Source organism: Equus caballus, chromosome 22 (assembly GCF_041296265.1).
Source record: "Equus caballus isolate H_3958 breed thoroughbred chromosome 22, TB-T2T, whole genome shotgun sequence".
Lineage (NCBI taxonomy): Eukaryota > Metazoa > Chordata > Mammalia > Perissodactyla > Equidae > Equus > Equus caballus.
Genome location: NC_091705.1, coordinates 32,281,020 through 32,297,949, shown reverse-complemented (window position 1 = coordinate 32,297,949; position 16,930 = coordinate 32,281,020). Strand labels below are relative to the sequence as shown.

Genomic DNA, 16,930 nt, shown 5'->3' with positions numbered 1-16,930 from the left:
CTAGGCTTGCTGTTATGGCCCTTTTCACACAGAATGAACTCTAAACTCTCTCTCTAGCCTGGTGTACCCCTGGTTTCTTTCCAGTTTCATCATGTAGTGCTTCTCTTCACTTATCGTGTCATATTAACCACACACACTATCTTATTAAATGTGTCCTTAACACGCTTCCATTCCCCAAGAATACCATGGTGGTTAAGAGCATGCCTGGGTTGAAATCTTTTCTCCACCATTGACTAGCTGTGTTAACGCTGGAAATATGGCTGAACCTCACTGTGCTTCTTGATAAAATGGCAATACTGTCTGCCTTATAAGATTATTCTGAAGAGCAGGACTTAGAGAACTGTGCTTGCATATAGTAAGTGTTATATAAGAACTGTTGTTATTATTGTTATTCCTATCTTCTGTCTGTCAAAATCCTATGTATATATCTACTCAAATGCGTTTTCCCAAATCTCCCCAACGACAGTAATCTTACCCATCTGTTGATGCATCCATCTACCTATTCAATAAATATTTATTGAATACTTACTATATATGGCATAAAAGTACTCAGTATGAGGAATACAAAACTGAATCAAGTAATACTGTCCTCTAGGAACTTAGAGTTTGGTAAGAGAGATCACAGAAGTATAAAATATTCATCCATTTGGCAAATGTTTATGGAGAAACTACAGAGAATCCAGGCACTGTGTGTCATAGTTAATGACTAATTTTGGTGAAAGATCAGATTTGAGTACGTTAAGCAAAGCACAGTTAAGGAGCTTTGGGAGTGTGGAAAAAAGAGACTTTATCAGTTAGGAGGGTCAGGAAAGGCTTTTTAGAGGAAAGCTTGCCATCTTAGCAGAGCCCTGCAGGATGGATGGACTTTGCCCAGCTCCACCTTTCTCAGGAAGCATTCATCTACCACCTTGGACTGTGGCTGTAGGTGGTCTGTAGGATTTTCATAATTGTAACCTCCTCAAGGGTAGGGACAGTGTTGTCTTCATTTTTGAGTTGTAGTACTTGCTCTGAGTCTTATACGTAGAGTATTCTCAAGAGAGGATTATGACAGATTAGGGAGATGTGTCTTCCCATGTAACTTAAAGACAGATTGAAATTTGATGATTCTCAATATCTGCAAAGCAATTAAACTTCCAAGAGAAGACATTTATATAAACTGAAAGGTTTTGGGAGATGTTCATATTATTTTATCACATTAATCATAGCCATAGTAGTCATGAGAGGGGTGTAAAAAAAGTGGGTTCTACATCCATGTAGATACTTCTTCCCATATCTCTGTATATTTCTGGGAAGAAACTCTTGTAGATTCTCCATTAAAGCCTACCCTTGTCCAGGAATTCCAGAATGTGATATAACTTTGATCACATGAGAAATCTTAGTTTTAAAAGCTGCCCAACAGTTTTAATTCTGAATTTCTCCTTGTAGCAAGGAGCAAGGACCAACCCCAGTGGAGAAAAAGAAGAAAGGAAAAAGGAAAAGTGAAACCACAGTGGAGAGTTTAGAGCTGGATCAGGGCCTGCCGAACCCATCCCTGCGGAGTCCTGAGGAGTCCACTGAGTCTGCAGACAGCCAGGTACAGCTGTGACTGGGAGCCCTGGTGAAGGTTACAGCTGCGGGACGGGATCTTGCTGACACTGATCCTGTTGCTCCTCTCTCCCTACCTCTAGTCTACATCCCTTGTGCACAGATCTGGGATGGGCTTTCACTGTTTTGGTGGGTGAGCACCAAAAGGCCACAGGCTTTTCCCCTAGCAATCCTGATCCTTATAGTAGTAATCTCCCAGGTGTTAGTGATGTTTCCTTCCTTCTTGGAAAGTAGCATGATATTAGGCTGTAGAGAGAGTGAATGTGGAAAATGGATTTGTGAGACAAGCTAGGTAAGGCTTAGGGGCCCGTTTTGCCATGTATGTAATGCATTTAGGGCTCCCAGTGCTGGGCCAGTCTGCACAAGGTCATTTTCATAATCTCAGATACTATAAAAGTCAGGGATGTATTTATTTTGCCAAAATAGTAAGGAAAATTTGACCAAACATGGAAACAAGGAGTTGCCCACCCAAATGAGATTTCTTGAAATGTGCCGACCTGTGCCCGTGACATTGGTAGGAATTTTCTCCCTGAGTTGAGGCAACCTCTCTTGGACATGATTTCTAATATTTGAAAGTGCTGTTTCCTCTGATATCCACAGCAGTTTAATTGGGCTGTGCTCCTGCAAGGGTACCATTTAGAATAAGATCAACTTATTGCACCTTCAAATTTCATCTGGACCCTCAGATTTCTAGGTGATCTTCATTGTAGGAAGGTGTCGGCTCCTAATGTCAAGTGGTAATAAACAGTGGTGTCTGGGGAGTCAGAGCAGAGACCCCCTCACTGCCTACAAACTCAGGCTAGTGGCTACTGGGCAGAGGAGCAAGCACATTGGGTTGATGGGAGTTGGCAGGGGGTTGTGTTGCTAGGATGGTGATCTGTATATGGGATTGGGGGAGAGGCTTTTATGTGGAATCCTTTGTATAAAATTAAACATCATAGGGGTGACATAGTAAAAATGAAGGGAATGCTTAAGTGAGATGGGGTTTGGCTTTTTATTTTTTTAAGGTTTAAGTATTTGAGAGTGAGCTAGCTGGTAAATGGTTCTGAGGAGATTTTTTACTGCTTGGGTATCAAATGTAAGTAAAGATGAACCATGTGTTTTTCTGTTTGAGGAAAGCCATTGGGCTGCTTTGTTGTAGAATGTCGTCTCTCTAAAAGGTCACAAGCTATTTAATTATAGATGAGTCCTTAGATGATGACTCACGAGTCTTGTTTTGTCACACTTTAAGTTGTCTCCTTGCATTTCAAGGGTTGTTACGATATTCTCAAAGTAAGTCTTAATAAAATTGATATTATTTAGTTTTTAAGGAGTACATGGTAAGTATTGTGAATGTGGCAAAAAAAACCAACCAACTATCATGTTATTGTCCTAAAATCAGAGCTTCCAGCTGTCTTGGAAGGGACTTCAAAGACCATAGAGTTTACCTCCCATCCCCGTTTTACTGGAATAGAAACCAGTTCCAGAAAGGAGGAGAAAAGTCACTGCCAGTGATGAATAAAACACATCTCACTGGGGGCCGGCCCCGTGGTCAAGTGGCTGAGTTCATGCCCTCCACTTCGGCGGCCCAGGGTTACGGCGATTTGGATCCTGGGCATGCACGTGGCACCACTTATCAGTTCATGCTGAGGTGGCATCCCACATAGCACAACCAGAGGCAATTACAACTAGAATATACAGCTATGTACTAGGAGGCTTTGGGAGGAAAATAAATAAATAAGAAGATTAGCACCTGAGCTAACAACTGTTGCCAATCTTTAAAAAAAATAAAACACACATCTCACTGGATTCTGAGACTGTAATTTCTTTTTAGTGGATCCTGGCACTTTGGGTCACCTCCCTTAGCTAGATCCCATTTTGAGTGAATTGAGTTCTTAAAAGAGTTGTGTTAAAGGAAGATTCCTTTTGTAAAGGAATAAAGATCTCCTTTGCATGTTAATGAGCGTAGGAGAGAGTATTCCTGTACAAGCTTTCACCTTTGATTCACAGGGCAGCTCTCTGACTGGTGTGTTTGCCCTGCAGAAACGTCGCTCAGGACGGCAAGTGAAGCGCAGAAAATACAACGAGGACCTGGACTTCAAGGTAGTGGATGATGATGGGGAAACAATTGCCGTTCTTGGAGCCGGCCGGACCTCCGCCCTCTCTGCTTCTACACTGGCTTGGCAAGCGGAGGTACAGCCTTTGGATTGGGCTGCTGGCTTTGGCTAGGCAGTCATTTTGGCCTACTTGACAGAGTTGTTCTGTGACTCTTTGCTAAAGCATAAGTTAGATCATTTTAACTGCTGCTTAGAACCTTCAAATGCTTCCTAAGGTCAAACCCCTTACTGTGCCCAGCAGGACCCTCTGTCGTCACACTCTCTCCCTATTTCACCCAATCCATTTTTCACGTAAATGACTTTTCCCTGCCTCTGTTACTCTCCAGCCAAGACTTGCTGTCTTCTAATGCCTTATATTAGCAGTTTTCTCCCAACTTCTGGCCTTTGCCTGTATTGTCCCTTTTACCTGGAATGCTGTTCACCACATGCTTTGTATGACTGGTTCACTGTCTTTTAAGTTTCACCTAAAATGGTATCTCCTCAGAGAGGTCTTTCCTGATTCTTTCATTTAAAGTAGATCCCTGCCCCTCATCCTGATGATTCGCTGCTTTACTTCTTGTTTGTTTCTTTCATAGCACTTACCACAACTTGTAACAGTGTCCTGATTTCTGATTTCATTTTATTTCTTTGTCTCTCCCATTGGAATGTAAAAGTCTGATACGTAGTAAATAGATGTTCAGTGAAAGAAATCACATGAACTAGTAATTACAGTCGGAACTTGGATTCAACAAATATATATCGCGAGTCCACTGCAATGCCAGGTCCTAGGATACAAGGACAGTATGAAGGCATGGTCCCTGCCTCAAAGTAGTTTAATCTAGGGGAAGGGTCCTATGACTATACTAATATTGTGGTAAGTGCAGCCTTAGAACTATGTGCTAGATACAGCGGCTACACAGAAGGAGTGGACAGGACAGGAGGGAGGTCAGAGTTTTTGGAGCAGTGTTTCCAACATGAACTAAAGCCCCACAGCCTAAATGCTACCACAGGTTGTGGTATGACAAATAGACGAGCTTGGCTGGATGTTGAGGTCTGATTTGAGGAGTAGTGGGAGATGTGCCCTGAGTGGTAGGAAGAGTCACATTATATGGGGCTTCTGTTATTAGCTAAGGTATGTGGCCCTTATACTGTAGATGGAACAAAGGTTAGGGGGTGTTGATGGATTAAAGCAGAGAAGCAGGATGGCCGTGCTCGCATTTTAGAAATTTCCATTGGCAGCAATATCAGGGAGAAAGAGGATAGCATTAGGACCTGGTACTCAGATGTTAGAAAGGAAGAGTGGTAAATGTTAAAAAGGAGGAGGTCTGTGCCAAGGAGCTTACAGAGAAGAAATTAGAAGCAAAAGAAGAAGCAGGCTGTGCATGTAGGAGGGGCATCATTGCCAGCAGCACCTTCTGGGACACAGGCTGTCTGTTGTTATGGAGTCACCGTTGCTGACTTGGTAGAATTCATGCTCTGCATGTGCAGTAGCAGCACAAATACCTGCCTTTGCTCCTGGACACTAATGTGGCTTATTGAAGCTGATAATACTTTATCTGGTTAAACCACCTTGCCTCCAACTTAAAGCATTTTCACATAATGTCACATAATCTTTTTGCTTTGTGTTTGCATGGAGAGTAGCTGGGAGCAGGAGGCATTGTCCCTATTTGAACAATCAAGAAACAGGCACAGAATGATCCAGGTCATAGCAGCAGTTGATCGGTGACTAGCATGTCAGAGTTGATTTCATGTCTCTCTGCCAAAGGTTATCCAGCTAATGAATATAACACTTAATAGGAATAATAATATGATGTGTTGTCATTGCAGTACTTTTCAAGCAAATAGTTAAGAACAGCCCTTGCAAGACTACTATGAGGTTGATAGGATTATATTGCTTTATAATGGGTTTTCCTTCCTTGGAGATTTTATGGTTGGTTTGGTAGTTAAAACACTATAAAGGATTGTATTTTCTCCTAGTAGCCATTGAGCCTAAGTCGTTAACCATATTTCAGTTGTTGTTATGACTTCTCCTATGGTGGCTGAAGGGTAGCATTAGCTGATCTGACAGAAAAAATTCAGGAAATTTTATGTATCTTAACAAGGCTCTTATCCTTTTAAGGGTCAGCAAAGAGAGTTTATATATGATAAAACATAAGATAGAATCTGAATTTGCATTACTTATTCCTCAAAAATTGTTGCTAAATTTAAGCCAGAAAAAGGACCTGATGTGTGGTTTTGGCCTTGATGTTCACAAAGGCAACCGTGTGGATCTGACCTCTGTGCCACAGGCCTGGCCCAGCATGCAGGGCAGACTAGACAGCCTGTGAGGGGATTTGAGCAGGTTTCAAAATCAGTGCTCCATAGAGCCCCAGCTGCTGTAGAACTAAAACAGCTCTGGTTGCATCTGTTTTCCATATTGGGCTTCCTGGGGAGGTTTGAACAAAGATTTCCCGGGCTAATGCAAAGCTTGAAAGCCATGGATCTTGTTTAGGATTCCAGTCAGTCTTCAAAGTGCCCAGTGGCACAGAAAATCAGTTGAACGTTATGAGGTTTTTGCTTATGTCCCTCTCCTGAGGCCCTTTGGATGGGTGGGTGTCTGCCTGCTTACTAGCTTTAGCTTGGGGCAGAGAAGTTGTGGAGTTGGCACCAAAAAGTCCTGTCTGCATTTCTCTGCAGTATCTTAGCAGCATGCTCAGCCCAGTTATGTGGCTGCTGGCCCCTGGGTCCCAGCCCCAGAGTGCAGGCTCAACGTTGGTTACCTACTGGTTAGTTGCTAAAAACATCTTTACACATGATTCATTCTAGCTCAAGACTGGCATATTAACACAGCCCTGCTTTGGAGTGTAGAGGACAGTCCCCTGACTGGGCTATGGGATGCAGGTGCTGGAAATAAGTTTCCATCCTGACTGATTTTTTGCTTTCTTATTCTTTGTCAAACTGATGTTGGTGCCTGGACAGACTTTCACAGTTGTGTACATTTACAATGTATGGATTTTTACAAGGCGCTCTCAATTTTTGCTTCTTACAATTTGTGTGGTTTGTATGATTTTGCCTTTTAGAACAGAAGGATTTTAATTTGTATGAGGCTTCAACTCATCGTGCTCTCCCATGCCTCACTCTGTGTGTTTGCAGACAGCACTTTGCTTTGTCTGGCCTTTTCCTCTGCCTGGCAGGCTGAGCTCAGTTGTTACCTCCCCTAGGAAGCTCCCTACTCCCCCCGAGCTGGGGATGAGTGCCCCTCCTCTGTGCTCCCCAGCACTCTCATATGTTTAACTCTTGTCATTGTCCTTTAAACACCTGCCAGTTTTTTGTTTCCTTCTCCTAAACTATGAGCTACTTTAGGGTAGGGCTTGTATCTTTTTTTTTTTTTTTTCTATGTATCAGTCATGAAAGAGTTTCAATAAAGTAAAATTTACATTAACTCCCAGGAACTATTCAGATGAAAACTTACAGCACTTTCCAGCCTCTGTTTTGTGGTGTTATGACTGTTGTATTTTTATTCCCAAAGTCAAGAGTCAGCTGGAACCCTTGCACTACTTGTTCGTAGCCCGTGACTATTCTGATTTGTCAATGCCTCTACTATACTGTTCTGAATATCACTCTCGATTGTTCCCTTAATCAGATTGTAAGCCTTTTGCAAAACAAGTGTTACTTTTTGTCATAATTATTTTCACCTAATGTAGGTAGCATTTTATGTTAGGTAGTAGCTCACTCACTTGAACCTATCATATATTTCTTTAATTATGAATAATGAATAAATATTCCTAAAACTCATTATATAAACAGGTATGATTTTTAACCCCTGGATTAGAAAAACAAGAATGAGATATTTTTCCTTTTTCTCAGGCTCTTGTTTTCTCCATTTCTTTATGTTAGTATATTTTTCCCACTGTCATCCGTCTCCCTCTCATGTCAAGTAGGCACTTACACCGGTCTGCAGACAGACCCCTTGGCAAAGGTCACTTGCTGCTGTTTGGTGTTGCTCTAGCTTTGTACCAGCTGTGTGGTTCAGTGCTTAGGCTCCTATCCACTGTGCCTGGGTGGATGGTTTTGATTTTTCTTATTTCTTCATTGGCTATAACCATCATTTCCCAGCCCGTGTCTTTCTTCAGATTGTCTTCTGTATTTGTTTTCTCTTGGTTTCTGTTGCCACCCATTGTGCTGAGGCCAATGTTCAACTTACTGCAGTATGCACTTTTGTAATTCCCTGCTATAAGTCTGTGTGCTTCCTAATCCATTACCAGATTAATGTTCCCATAATGCTAGGGACATTTCTCAGTGTTCTGCTCAAGAATCTAAGGGAGTTATTACTTCTTAACTCCTATATTAGAGCAAAGCTCCTGCCTGATATTTAAAAAAATGTGGCCACACACAACCTGTTCACCCTCATTTATTTCTGCTCCTCATTCCGTATAATGCTTTTGCTCTACTGAGCCTGGTTCCTTAGTATTCCAAATATGCAGCCTGTTTCCATAGACTTGTTCTTTCATCCTTGGGGTTCATTTTGGCCTTCCTTCCTGTTTGCTCCCTTCTTATGAGCTGCCATTCTTTAGGGCCCAACTAAAACCTCACCTATTCTGTGACATCCAAGCTGTTCTTGCTTTCTGTATTCTTGTTGAATTTATGGTCACTGTCACACCAATTAGAATTTACCTTGGGACATTTCCAAGAAAAATATGTTTCTTTTTGCTTTCCCTGAGTTGAGTGTAAGCCCCTGAGACTGGGCATCTTGTTTGCTGCTACTTGTGTGCCCTCCATGGTGCTCAGTAAATACTTGGTGACTTGAAGAGTGATTTGCTTCTTAACTGGAGCCTCTCCTTATGGCTAGCTAAATACAAGCAAATCAGGTGGTTTGTTGAGATTAGGTGTGACTTGGGTTGAAAATTTTTGAAATTTTCTCTAAGAAAAAAAAATTTTATATGAGTCTTTGACATGAAAGTGAATGAATTAAAATGGTCGTCTTTGAAGGATAATTTGAGAAAATTCCAAGCAATTGAGAACAGATGGTTGTTATGGAAGTGTATTTGGCAAGCAGATTTAGTTTATATCTGTGTGTATGTGTATACACTGAGTGTTTATACACACATGATCACGCTTATGCACAATCTCTGTTTAGAAAAAGAAATCCTGGTTTTCCAGTTTCCTTCCACTTTGATGTGTCTTTTGGAAATGCTACTCCCTTTTCCTTTTATTAGGATAGAGTAAAAACCTGTTGTCAGTATTTTGATGATAACCATTAGTGTTTTTTTTTCACACTAGTGTTCACCCCCCATTCTTTAACCAGTGCCAAGAAATAGATTGAAATTTTATTTTAAGTTCCTTTGTTTTTACTTGAAAATAGTCTATAATGAAGAAGGGTTTAAGCCCTTCTTCCTGTCGATAGTCAGAGTAAAGTCCTGTGCTTTCTTCATCCATGTGTTAATGTTTCCTTCGATTTGGTCCTAGTTGAGAACTGGCAATCAAAATCCTACCTTCAGAAACCATCTTTTTTTATTCTTCATGGTAGGTAAGAATAAGAGAATATTTGAAGCAACGTGGTAGTGAGGAAGAGACCATTGTTCCTTTCAGCATATGTATACATGTATGAATGCTTGCTTGCTAGTCTCAGCTTTACAGGCTTGGGAGTCAGTAGGAAAGGTGATTAGCAATTATGAAAGTTTAATGCTGGCTAACAAAGATCTAACTCACATATCACTTCGTTTCCAAAGCCTCTCCTAATTTTCCCAAGTGCTTTGGGTTCTGTGTTCCCGTAGCACTTGCTTTATATTGCTATTGCCATGTAGTATTGCAAAATCTCTTAACATTATTTATTCAGAAATATTTGTTGAACACCTACTACATGCCAAGAACTGTTTAGAGTGCTGAAGAAAACATCAAGGAATAAAAGATACAAAGATCCCTGCCCTCGGGGAGGTAGCCTACAACAAGTGGAAAGGAGGTCTGCAAAAAACACACAAGTGATCTCTTCCTCCAGACAGTTGCCAGATTTTGAACCTATGTGGGATGGGAGGCCAAGGGGCTAAAGCTCAAAACTTCCAAGGTAGAAATAACTAGGGAGAGACTAGCAATAAACCTAAAAATAAGAAAGTTGTGTAGTGTCAATGGTGGTAAGTGCTATGGAAAGAAAAAAAATCGGAATAAGAGCAATATGAAATTCAGGAATGGAAATTGCAGTTTTAAATAGGGTGGTCAGTGCTGGCCTTACAAAGGCCTCTAACATTTGAGCCAAGAAAGGAACAAAGTAAAAAGACAAGGGAGTCATGTAGGGGAGAAGAGCATATCAGGCAGAGGGAATAGCCTATGCCAGGTCCCCAAGGTAGAAACATGCCTGCTCTGTATGAGGAACAGACAGGGGGACCTGAAACGTAACAGAGGAAGTGGGAGGCTGGGTACAGATCCTGTAGGATTTTGTAGGCCTTTGGAAGAACTTTGGTTTTTCACTCTTAGTTAAAAGAGAACTCTTTTAAGCAGTTTAAGCAAAAGAGTGACATAATAAAAAGGGGCATTCTGAATGTTGTATTGAGAATAGGCTTGTGGGCAGGAGTGGAAGCAGGGAGACTAGTTAGGAGGCATTTGGGAATATGGGTGAGAAATGAAGGTGGTTCAGACCAGGGTAGAAGCAGTGGAGGTGGTAAGAAATGGCTGGTTTCTGGACATATTTTGAAAGTAGAGCCAACAGGATTTCTTGGCTAATCAGATATGGTGTATGGAAAGAAAAGAGAGGAGGCGAAGATTACACCAAGATATTTGGTTTGAACACCTAGAAGGGTAGAGTTTTCTTTAACTCAGATGGGAGAAAACTGTAGGTAGAAGGGCTGGGGTGGAGGTTGGCTAGGTGAGCAGGAGTTTCATTTGTGGACATTTTAAGTGTGAAATATCTCTGAGACATTCAAGTGGAGAGGCAAATAACAATTATGTATATGAGTCTGTATCAGGGAGAGGTTCCGAGTTGGGTATATAAATTTGGCAGGCATCACAGTGTAGCCAGTATTTAAAACCATGAGACTGGATGATATCCCCTGGAGAATGAGTATAGATAGAAAAAAGAAGGAACTCCAAAAACTAGGCCTTAGGGAACTCCAGAAATAAGAGTTGATGTCAGAGGATTTCTACTTCCAGGTAAGATATAGTAGGTCATAGCAGGCCAACACCTACTGCAAGGAAAAAAAAGGATAAATTTACAAAGAATATTTTTTGTTTTTTGAGGAAGATTAGCCCTGAGCTAACTGCTGCCAATCCTCCTCTTTTTGCTGAGGAAAACTGGCCCTGAGCTAACATCCGTCCCCATCCTCCTCTACTGTATATGTGGGATGCCTGCCAAGCGGTGCCGTGTCTGCATCTGGGATCTGAACCAGCGAACCCCGGGCTGCCAAAGCAGAACGTGCACACTTAACTGCTGTGCCACCGGCCCGGCCCCTATGATTAACATATTAAAGAAAATAGAGGAAGAGATGGGCAAAATCAGTGTTAAAGCATAGAATGCCAGTAGAGAGTTGAATCTGCAAAGAGAATCAAATCAACAGTCTAGAAGTGGGAATTTCAGTTTGTTCCGAATTCAGAACACTGGATGAATTTAAAAGCAGATTAGATAGAGCAGAGGATAAGCTCAGTGACTTTGAAGACAGATCAATAGAAAATTTCTAAACCGCAGCACAGAGAGAAAAACAAATGGAAAGAACAGAGCAAAGCATAAAAGGGAAGCAGTGAAAAGTTGTGATGTATATCTGATTAGAGTCCTGTACATGGAGGAGAAATTGGAGCAGAGATGTGTTTGAAGATAAAATTAATGGCCAAGAATTCCCATTAAAACTGATGGAAAATACCAGCCAGTAGATTGGATGTCAGGTAACCCCCAAGCAAAAAAGAAAACCATACCTAGGCATATCTTAAACGGTAGAAAACCAAAAGACTGAAAGAAGGTCTTAAAAGCCACTAGATAAAAACTAACAGCTAATGTTATATTAAATGATACAATATTGAATGCTTTCTCCCTGAATTTGAGAGTAAGAAAAAGATTCCATTATTATCATTTATATTCGGAAATACACTTGAGGTCCTGGCTACTGCAGTAAGGAAAAAGAAGAAATAAAAAGTTTAAAGATTGAAAAGGAACAAGTAAAACTGTCGTTATTTGCAGATGACGTGACTGTGTGTGTAGAAAATTCAATGGAATTGACAGACAAACCATCAGAATTGATAAAGTGGATTTAGCTAAATTGTTGGATACAAAGACAATATTAAAAAAATCTATTTTATTTTATAAACTAGCAACATGGAATCAGGAAAAGAAAATTGTAAAATGCCATTTATAATAGAATCGAAGTATTAGATACCCTGGAATAACTCTCAAAAGATGTACAAGCCCTCTATGTGAAAAACATTTCTAAAAGAAATTAAAGAAAACCTAAATAGATGGAGCAATATATGACATACATGTATTCAATATTGTTAAGATGTCTGTAATTCAGTCCCAGTCAAAATCTAAGTAGGGTGTTTTTTGGTGAAAGTTGATGGTGGAAATGCAGAAGAGCTAGGAGAGCCAAGGCAATCTGGGAAAAGAACAACTAAGTTGGAAGACTTGCTGTAATCCAGACTTTGTGATCAAGCTGTAATTATGAAGACAAGGTAGTGTGCCATAAGGACAAATAGGCCAATGGCCCAAAATAGAGCTACTTTGCCCAGTATGGCTCCCAGTACCCATATGTAGCTATTAAGCCACTAGAGATATGGCTAGTCCGAATTGAGATGTTCTGTAAGTGTAAAGCACACACTGAATTTTTTTAAAGACTTAATATGAAAAAAAGAGTATAAAATATTTCATTAGTAATTTTATATTTATTGCATATTGAAATGATAATTTGAACATACTGGTTTAAATAAAATATATTATTAAAATCAGTTTCATCTGTTTATTTTTACTTTTTCACTGTGGTTACAAGAAAATTTAAAGTTACATATGTGGCTTAATGAATGACGTCAATGGCAGCAAAGATTCCTTAAACAGGACACAAAAATACAGAAGAGAAAAGATTGGTAAGGTGGATTATTAGAACTTCTGTTCATCAAAAGACACATTTACAGATTGAAAAGGCAAACCATACATTGCTAGAAAATGTTCGTAATCTCTGTATCTGACAGAGGACTCTTATTCAGAAATATATAAAGAACTCTTAAAATCAAAAAGACTATTTTTAAAATAGGTAAATGACTTGAATAGAAGCTTCACAGAGAGGATACCTACATGGCCAAGAAGCGTATAAAAAGGTGCTCAGCATCCTCAATTGTAAGGAAAATGTGAATTAAAGAGATAATACTGCACATCCACTAGAATGGCTCAAATTTTAATGACTAATAATATCAAGTCAACTGAAACTCCTGTACATTGATGATGGGTGTAAAAATTGTTACAATCACTTTGGAAAAAATTTTGACAATATCCATTAAAACTGGGCATATCACTTACCTCATAACTCCACTCCTACATATACATAAGTTAAATGAGTGCATTTGTCCACCAAAAGACATAAAATTTATATGAACATTGGAAGCAACCCAAATATTCCTCAACAATAGAGTGGATAAATAAATGGTAGTGTATTTATATAGCAAAATACTACACAGTAATACAGAAGAATGAACCACAACTATATGATTCCATTTACGTGAAGTTTAATAATAGGCAAAACTAATCAATGGTGATAGAAGTCTGAGTAGTAGTTACTTCCGATGGGGGCACGAGGGTCTTCCAGAATGTTGGAAATGTTATATAACTTTATCTGGGTGGTACTTAACAAATGTGTGTATGTGTATACAAAAATTCATCAGTTGTACACTTGAGATCTCTGCATATTGTATGTATGCCATACCTGAATAACTTTTAAAGCATTATGTTAGCATGTCTGGTAGTTCCTTGATGTTGAAGACCATAACTCATGTATTTCTGTAAGACCAGTGCATAAACATAAAAGACACCCAATAAATAATGTAGAAGAAGGAAATGAAATAGGAAGTTAGAAAGGAATTTGGTTCTTTAATCTACTTTCTCTAAACCCAGCACCTGTTCCTTTGCTCACTGCCCCCTTGGCATAGTCAGAGCTCTGTTTGTTGGCTACAGAGTCAGGGTAGTAATCTTTGCTGCTCAAGAAAGTATACCTAGCTTTGGTCCTTTGCTCTTAGCCATCCTGAGAGTATATGATAGGTCCAAATGTATGGAGAAAGGGGACTTTTTAATTAAGTGATGTAGATGAAGAATAGTAACTGTGTCCAGTCTGCAGCTCTGACGAGTTTGATGCTTTATTTCCTCAGGTTTTTCCTTCTCTCTTTTCCTCTTCCTTGTTATTTGCCATTCAACAAATATTTATTGATCATCCACTACTGCTTGACCTTTTCGAGACATCTAGCTACATCAGTGAATAAAACAAATAAGGATCCTTGCCTTCCAAAGGTTTGCACTGTAATGGGAGGAGATAGGCAATCAACAATACACTGCCTCCTTCTCTGTCCTTCTTAGGAATCAAGCAGAACAAATACTTACACAGAAAATCAAAAGCCTAGTCTGTATTCCCATCCCTTCCTTCTATTGTATGGTAGGTACAGTTCACTTGCCTTCTTGAGCAGTGGGAAAAGAGTCTTGTTGTTTTGGATTAACTTCGGCATGGCAGCTAGCGCAATGCCATGTGTCTAGAGGAATGTAATGAATATTTGTTACCTTTGGGAGCATCTGTCACTGCCTGCTGATTTCCATACTTCTTTTCTACCATCTATGTTCCAGTTTTTTTTGTTTTTTTTTTTTAACTGTCGCTTTTCTGGGAAAAACTTGATTGAAGATCTTAGAAAATATATTTTCTTTAATGTTACGGCTTTGGGACAGTTGAACTCTAGAATGGATAGACTGGTGACAGTGATACACAGCATCTTTCATCCTTTTGGGAAGTTCTGATCAGGAATCCAAATAGTTATTTTGAGAGTTACGGTGTTGTGATGAGTGTTCTTTTCATGTACTGTTCTAAGTCTCATATTGTGATAAATACTAGATCTGGAGAGGTCATATAGTGTGGATGAAACCCCTGAAATAAACCTGCTCAGATAAAACCCTAGAAAGAACGCTAAGCACAAGAGTGTTCTGACTCAGTGCATCTTTTTTAAAGTTGTTCATTTTTAATGCAGTTTTTATTTTTTATCTAATAGTCTGTAGAAAAAGATTTCATGGAGATTGGGAGCCTAGAAATATTGATGTGTATCTAGAGTATGAAAGAAGGAATTAATTTTTTTTCAGTTGGGATTTGTATTCAAAGGATGATCAGTGAAACAAAAGCCATTTCCAGGTACAGAGGGGAAAGATGGTACAATTTAGTAGAGAGTAATTATACGTTGCATTTGCATAGTGCTTACTGTCCCAAAAGTGTTTTCATATACCATTTTATCCTCCTAGTAACCTAGTGAGATATGTATTTTTAACTCATATTTTAATAGATTTGGAAACTAAGAGGTGTTAATTGACTTGCCCAAAGTCAATAGCGGTAGGTTTTAGAATTGGGACCTCCTGATTCTAAGGCCCCCGGACTCTTTTATATAATGCCCTTCTGAAAATTTTATGCAGCAACATATAGGCAGTCTTTGCAGAGAAAGGAAGTTCAGGGACCAGTTTTAGTGATGGTAAAGGCAAATCTGAAATCAAGAATCTAAAAAGCAAATAACTTGTCTGCTCGTGTGGGAGGGAAAAGTGATAGAGTTGTGCCCAGAGGTTAGAATGTTTGTGATCTTTTGATCGCTCTGTGGGCTGATAGGAGGGAGGCCTCGGTACTCAAAGTGAACTTTCAGATGAAGTAATATCTGTTGTAGTATTTCTTATAGAATTATTTCATGGATTCTGTGGTGCCAGTAATTTTCTTTCTTTTTAACCCTGGTCTCCAGGAGCCTCCAGAAGATGACGCAAACATCATTGAGAAGATCCTGGCATCTAAGACTGTCCAGGAGGTCGGTGGCTGATGTTTCTGGCTTTTTTATCACTAGCACAGATTATACCGTCTGTGAAGAGATGGTTGGCTAAAGAACCTGAAATGGTCATTCTTGGCTGGAGTGAGAGCTAGGCAAGAACATTGTCTGACTAGTCAACACTTATTTTTATCCTCATGGAAAATTTTAAGACATAAAATCCTTAAGTATTTCAGTATAGCCCAAACTGATTTTTTTCTCCGTTGTGATCCTAGCAAAGGTATTTATCCCCTCATTGCTGTAGCGCATTGAAAGTCATCAGAGGGCCAAGAAGAAGAGATGGAAAGAGTTCTAATGAAAACACTGTGGGGTTTTTTTTCCTTTAGATATCTCAGGGCCATCCCAGAGATCCTGTAGAGAAAGTTCCTGGAGTGAAAGAGTATGTTGGTGCCAATGAGAGCATAGTTCCATCTTTAAGTATTTAGGAAAGTAAACTTCCTTACTTTGAGAGTAAACACCTGTTGTTTTGAGGCGACAGTTGGGGGATGCCAGGGATACATGTTTTCACTGCTGCACCAGGCTCTGGTCCTGACGGCTCTCGAACCTTGGGCCAGTTTGGGTTTATCAGCTGAATGCTGTCCCAGATTGGACCTTGGAAGTACACCAAGAAGATCATTTTTTAGCCTATAGCTAGCTGTGTATTCAGCCTTTGGAAAACCTGCTCCACAACTGTCAGAAAAAGACCTGGGGAAGTGAAAATATCCTCCAGAAATCTGTACTAAAACCAGGCAGAGTTTTCTTTTGGCATGTGAAGGGTGATCTACGGGGATCTGGGCTGGTAACTGCTTGCTGTTGGTTACAGGTTCACCCGGGAGAACCCCCATTCGACCTGGAGCTATTCTACGTTAAGTATAGAAATTTGTACGTCTGTTTAATGTATTTGGATTTTATGTGAATAAAACTTCTTTTCCCTTATCGCACCACTATCTTCCATATTTTCCAAGAATGGCCCCTAAGGCATGACCTACAGCTCTTGATTGACTGAAGCTCACCTGAGGCAGTAGTGCTCAGCTTTGGCTGCGCGTAGAGTCACCTGGAGAGTTTTTTAAAACAACTGAAGCCCTTGCTTCACTCAGACCAGTTGACTCAGACTGTAAGAGTAGGTCTCAAGGACTGATGTTTTTTAAAAATTCCCTGTGCGATTCTCATTTGCACCAGGGTGTAGCACCACTGCTCTATAGCCTATACCTTTTCTCCCTCTTGCATTTTTCTTTCTTTGTCCGCTACCTGTTCACTTTCAGTAACATGTATTAATGATAGCCTGCATATGCCTGCCC

The 16,930-nt window shown here is 40.0% G+C and overlaps 1 protein-coding gene across 5 annotated transcripts in view; it reads left to right on the top strand.

Moving 5' to 3' along the window:
* Positions 1–16,930, top strand: part of CHD6 (chromodomain helicase DNA binding protein 6) — a 203,209-nt gene that overhangs the window by 86,275 nt on the left and 100,004 nt on the right. For all 5 annotated transcript variants that reach the window (XM_023626581.2, XM_070247062.1, XM_070247063.1 and 2 more), the window contains 4 exons: positions 1,426–1,573; positions 3,607–3,756; positions 15,573–15,635; positions 16,456–16,514. In XM_023626581.2, coding sequence (XP_023482349.1) covers positions 1,426–1,573; positions 3,607–3,756; positions 15,573–15,635; positions 16,456–16,514 — 420 coding nt within the window. The remainder of the gene's footprint in view (positions 1–1,425; positions 1,574–3,606; positions 3,757–15,572; positions 15,636–16,455; positions 16,515–16,930) is intronic.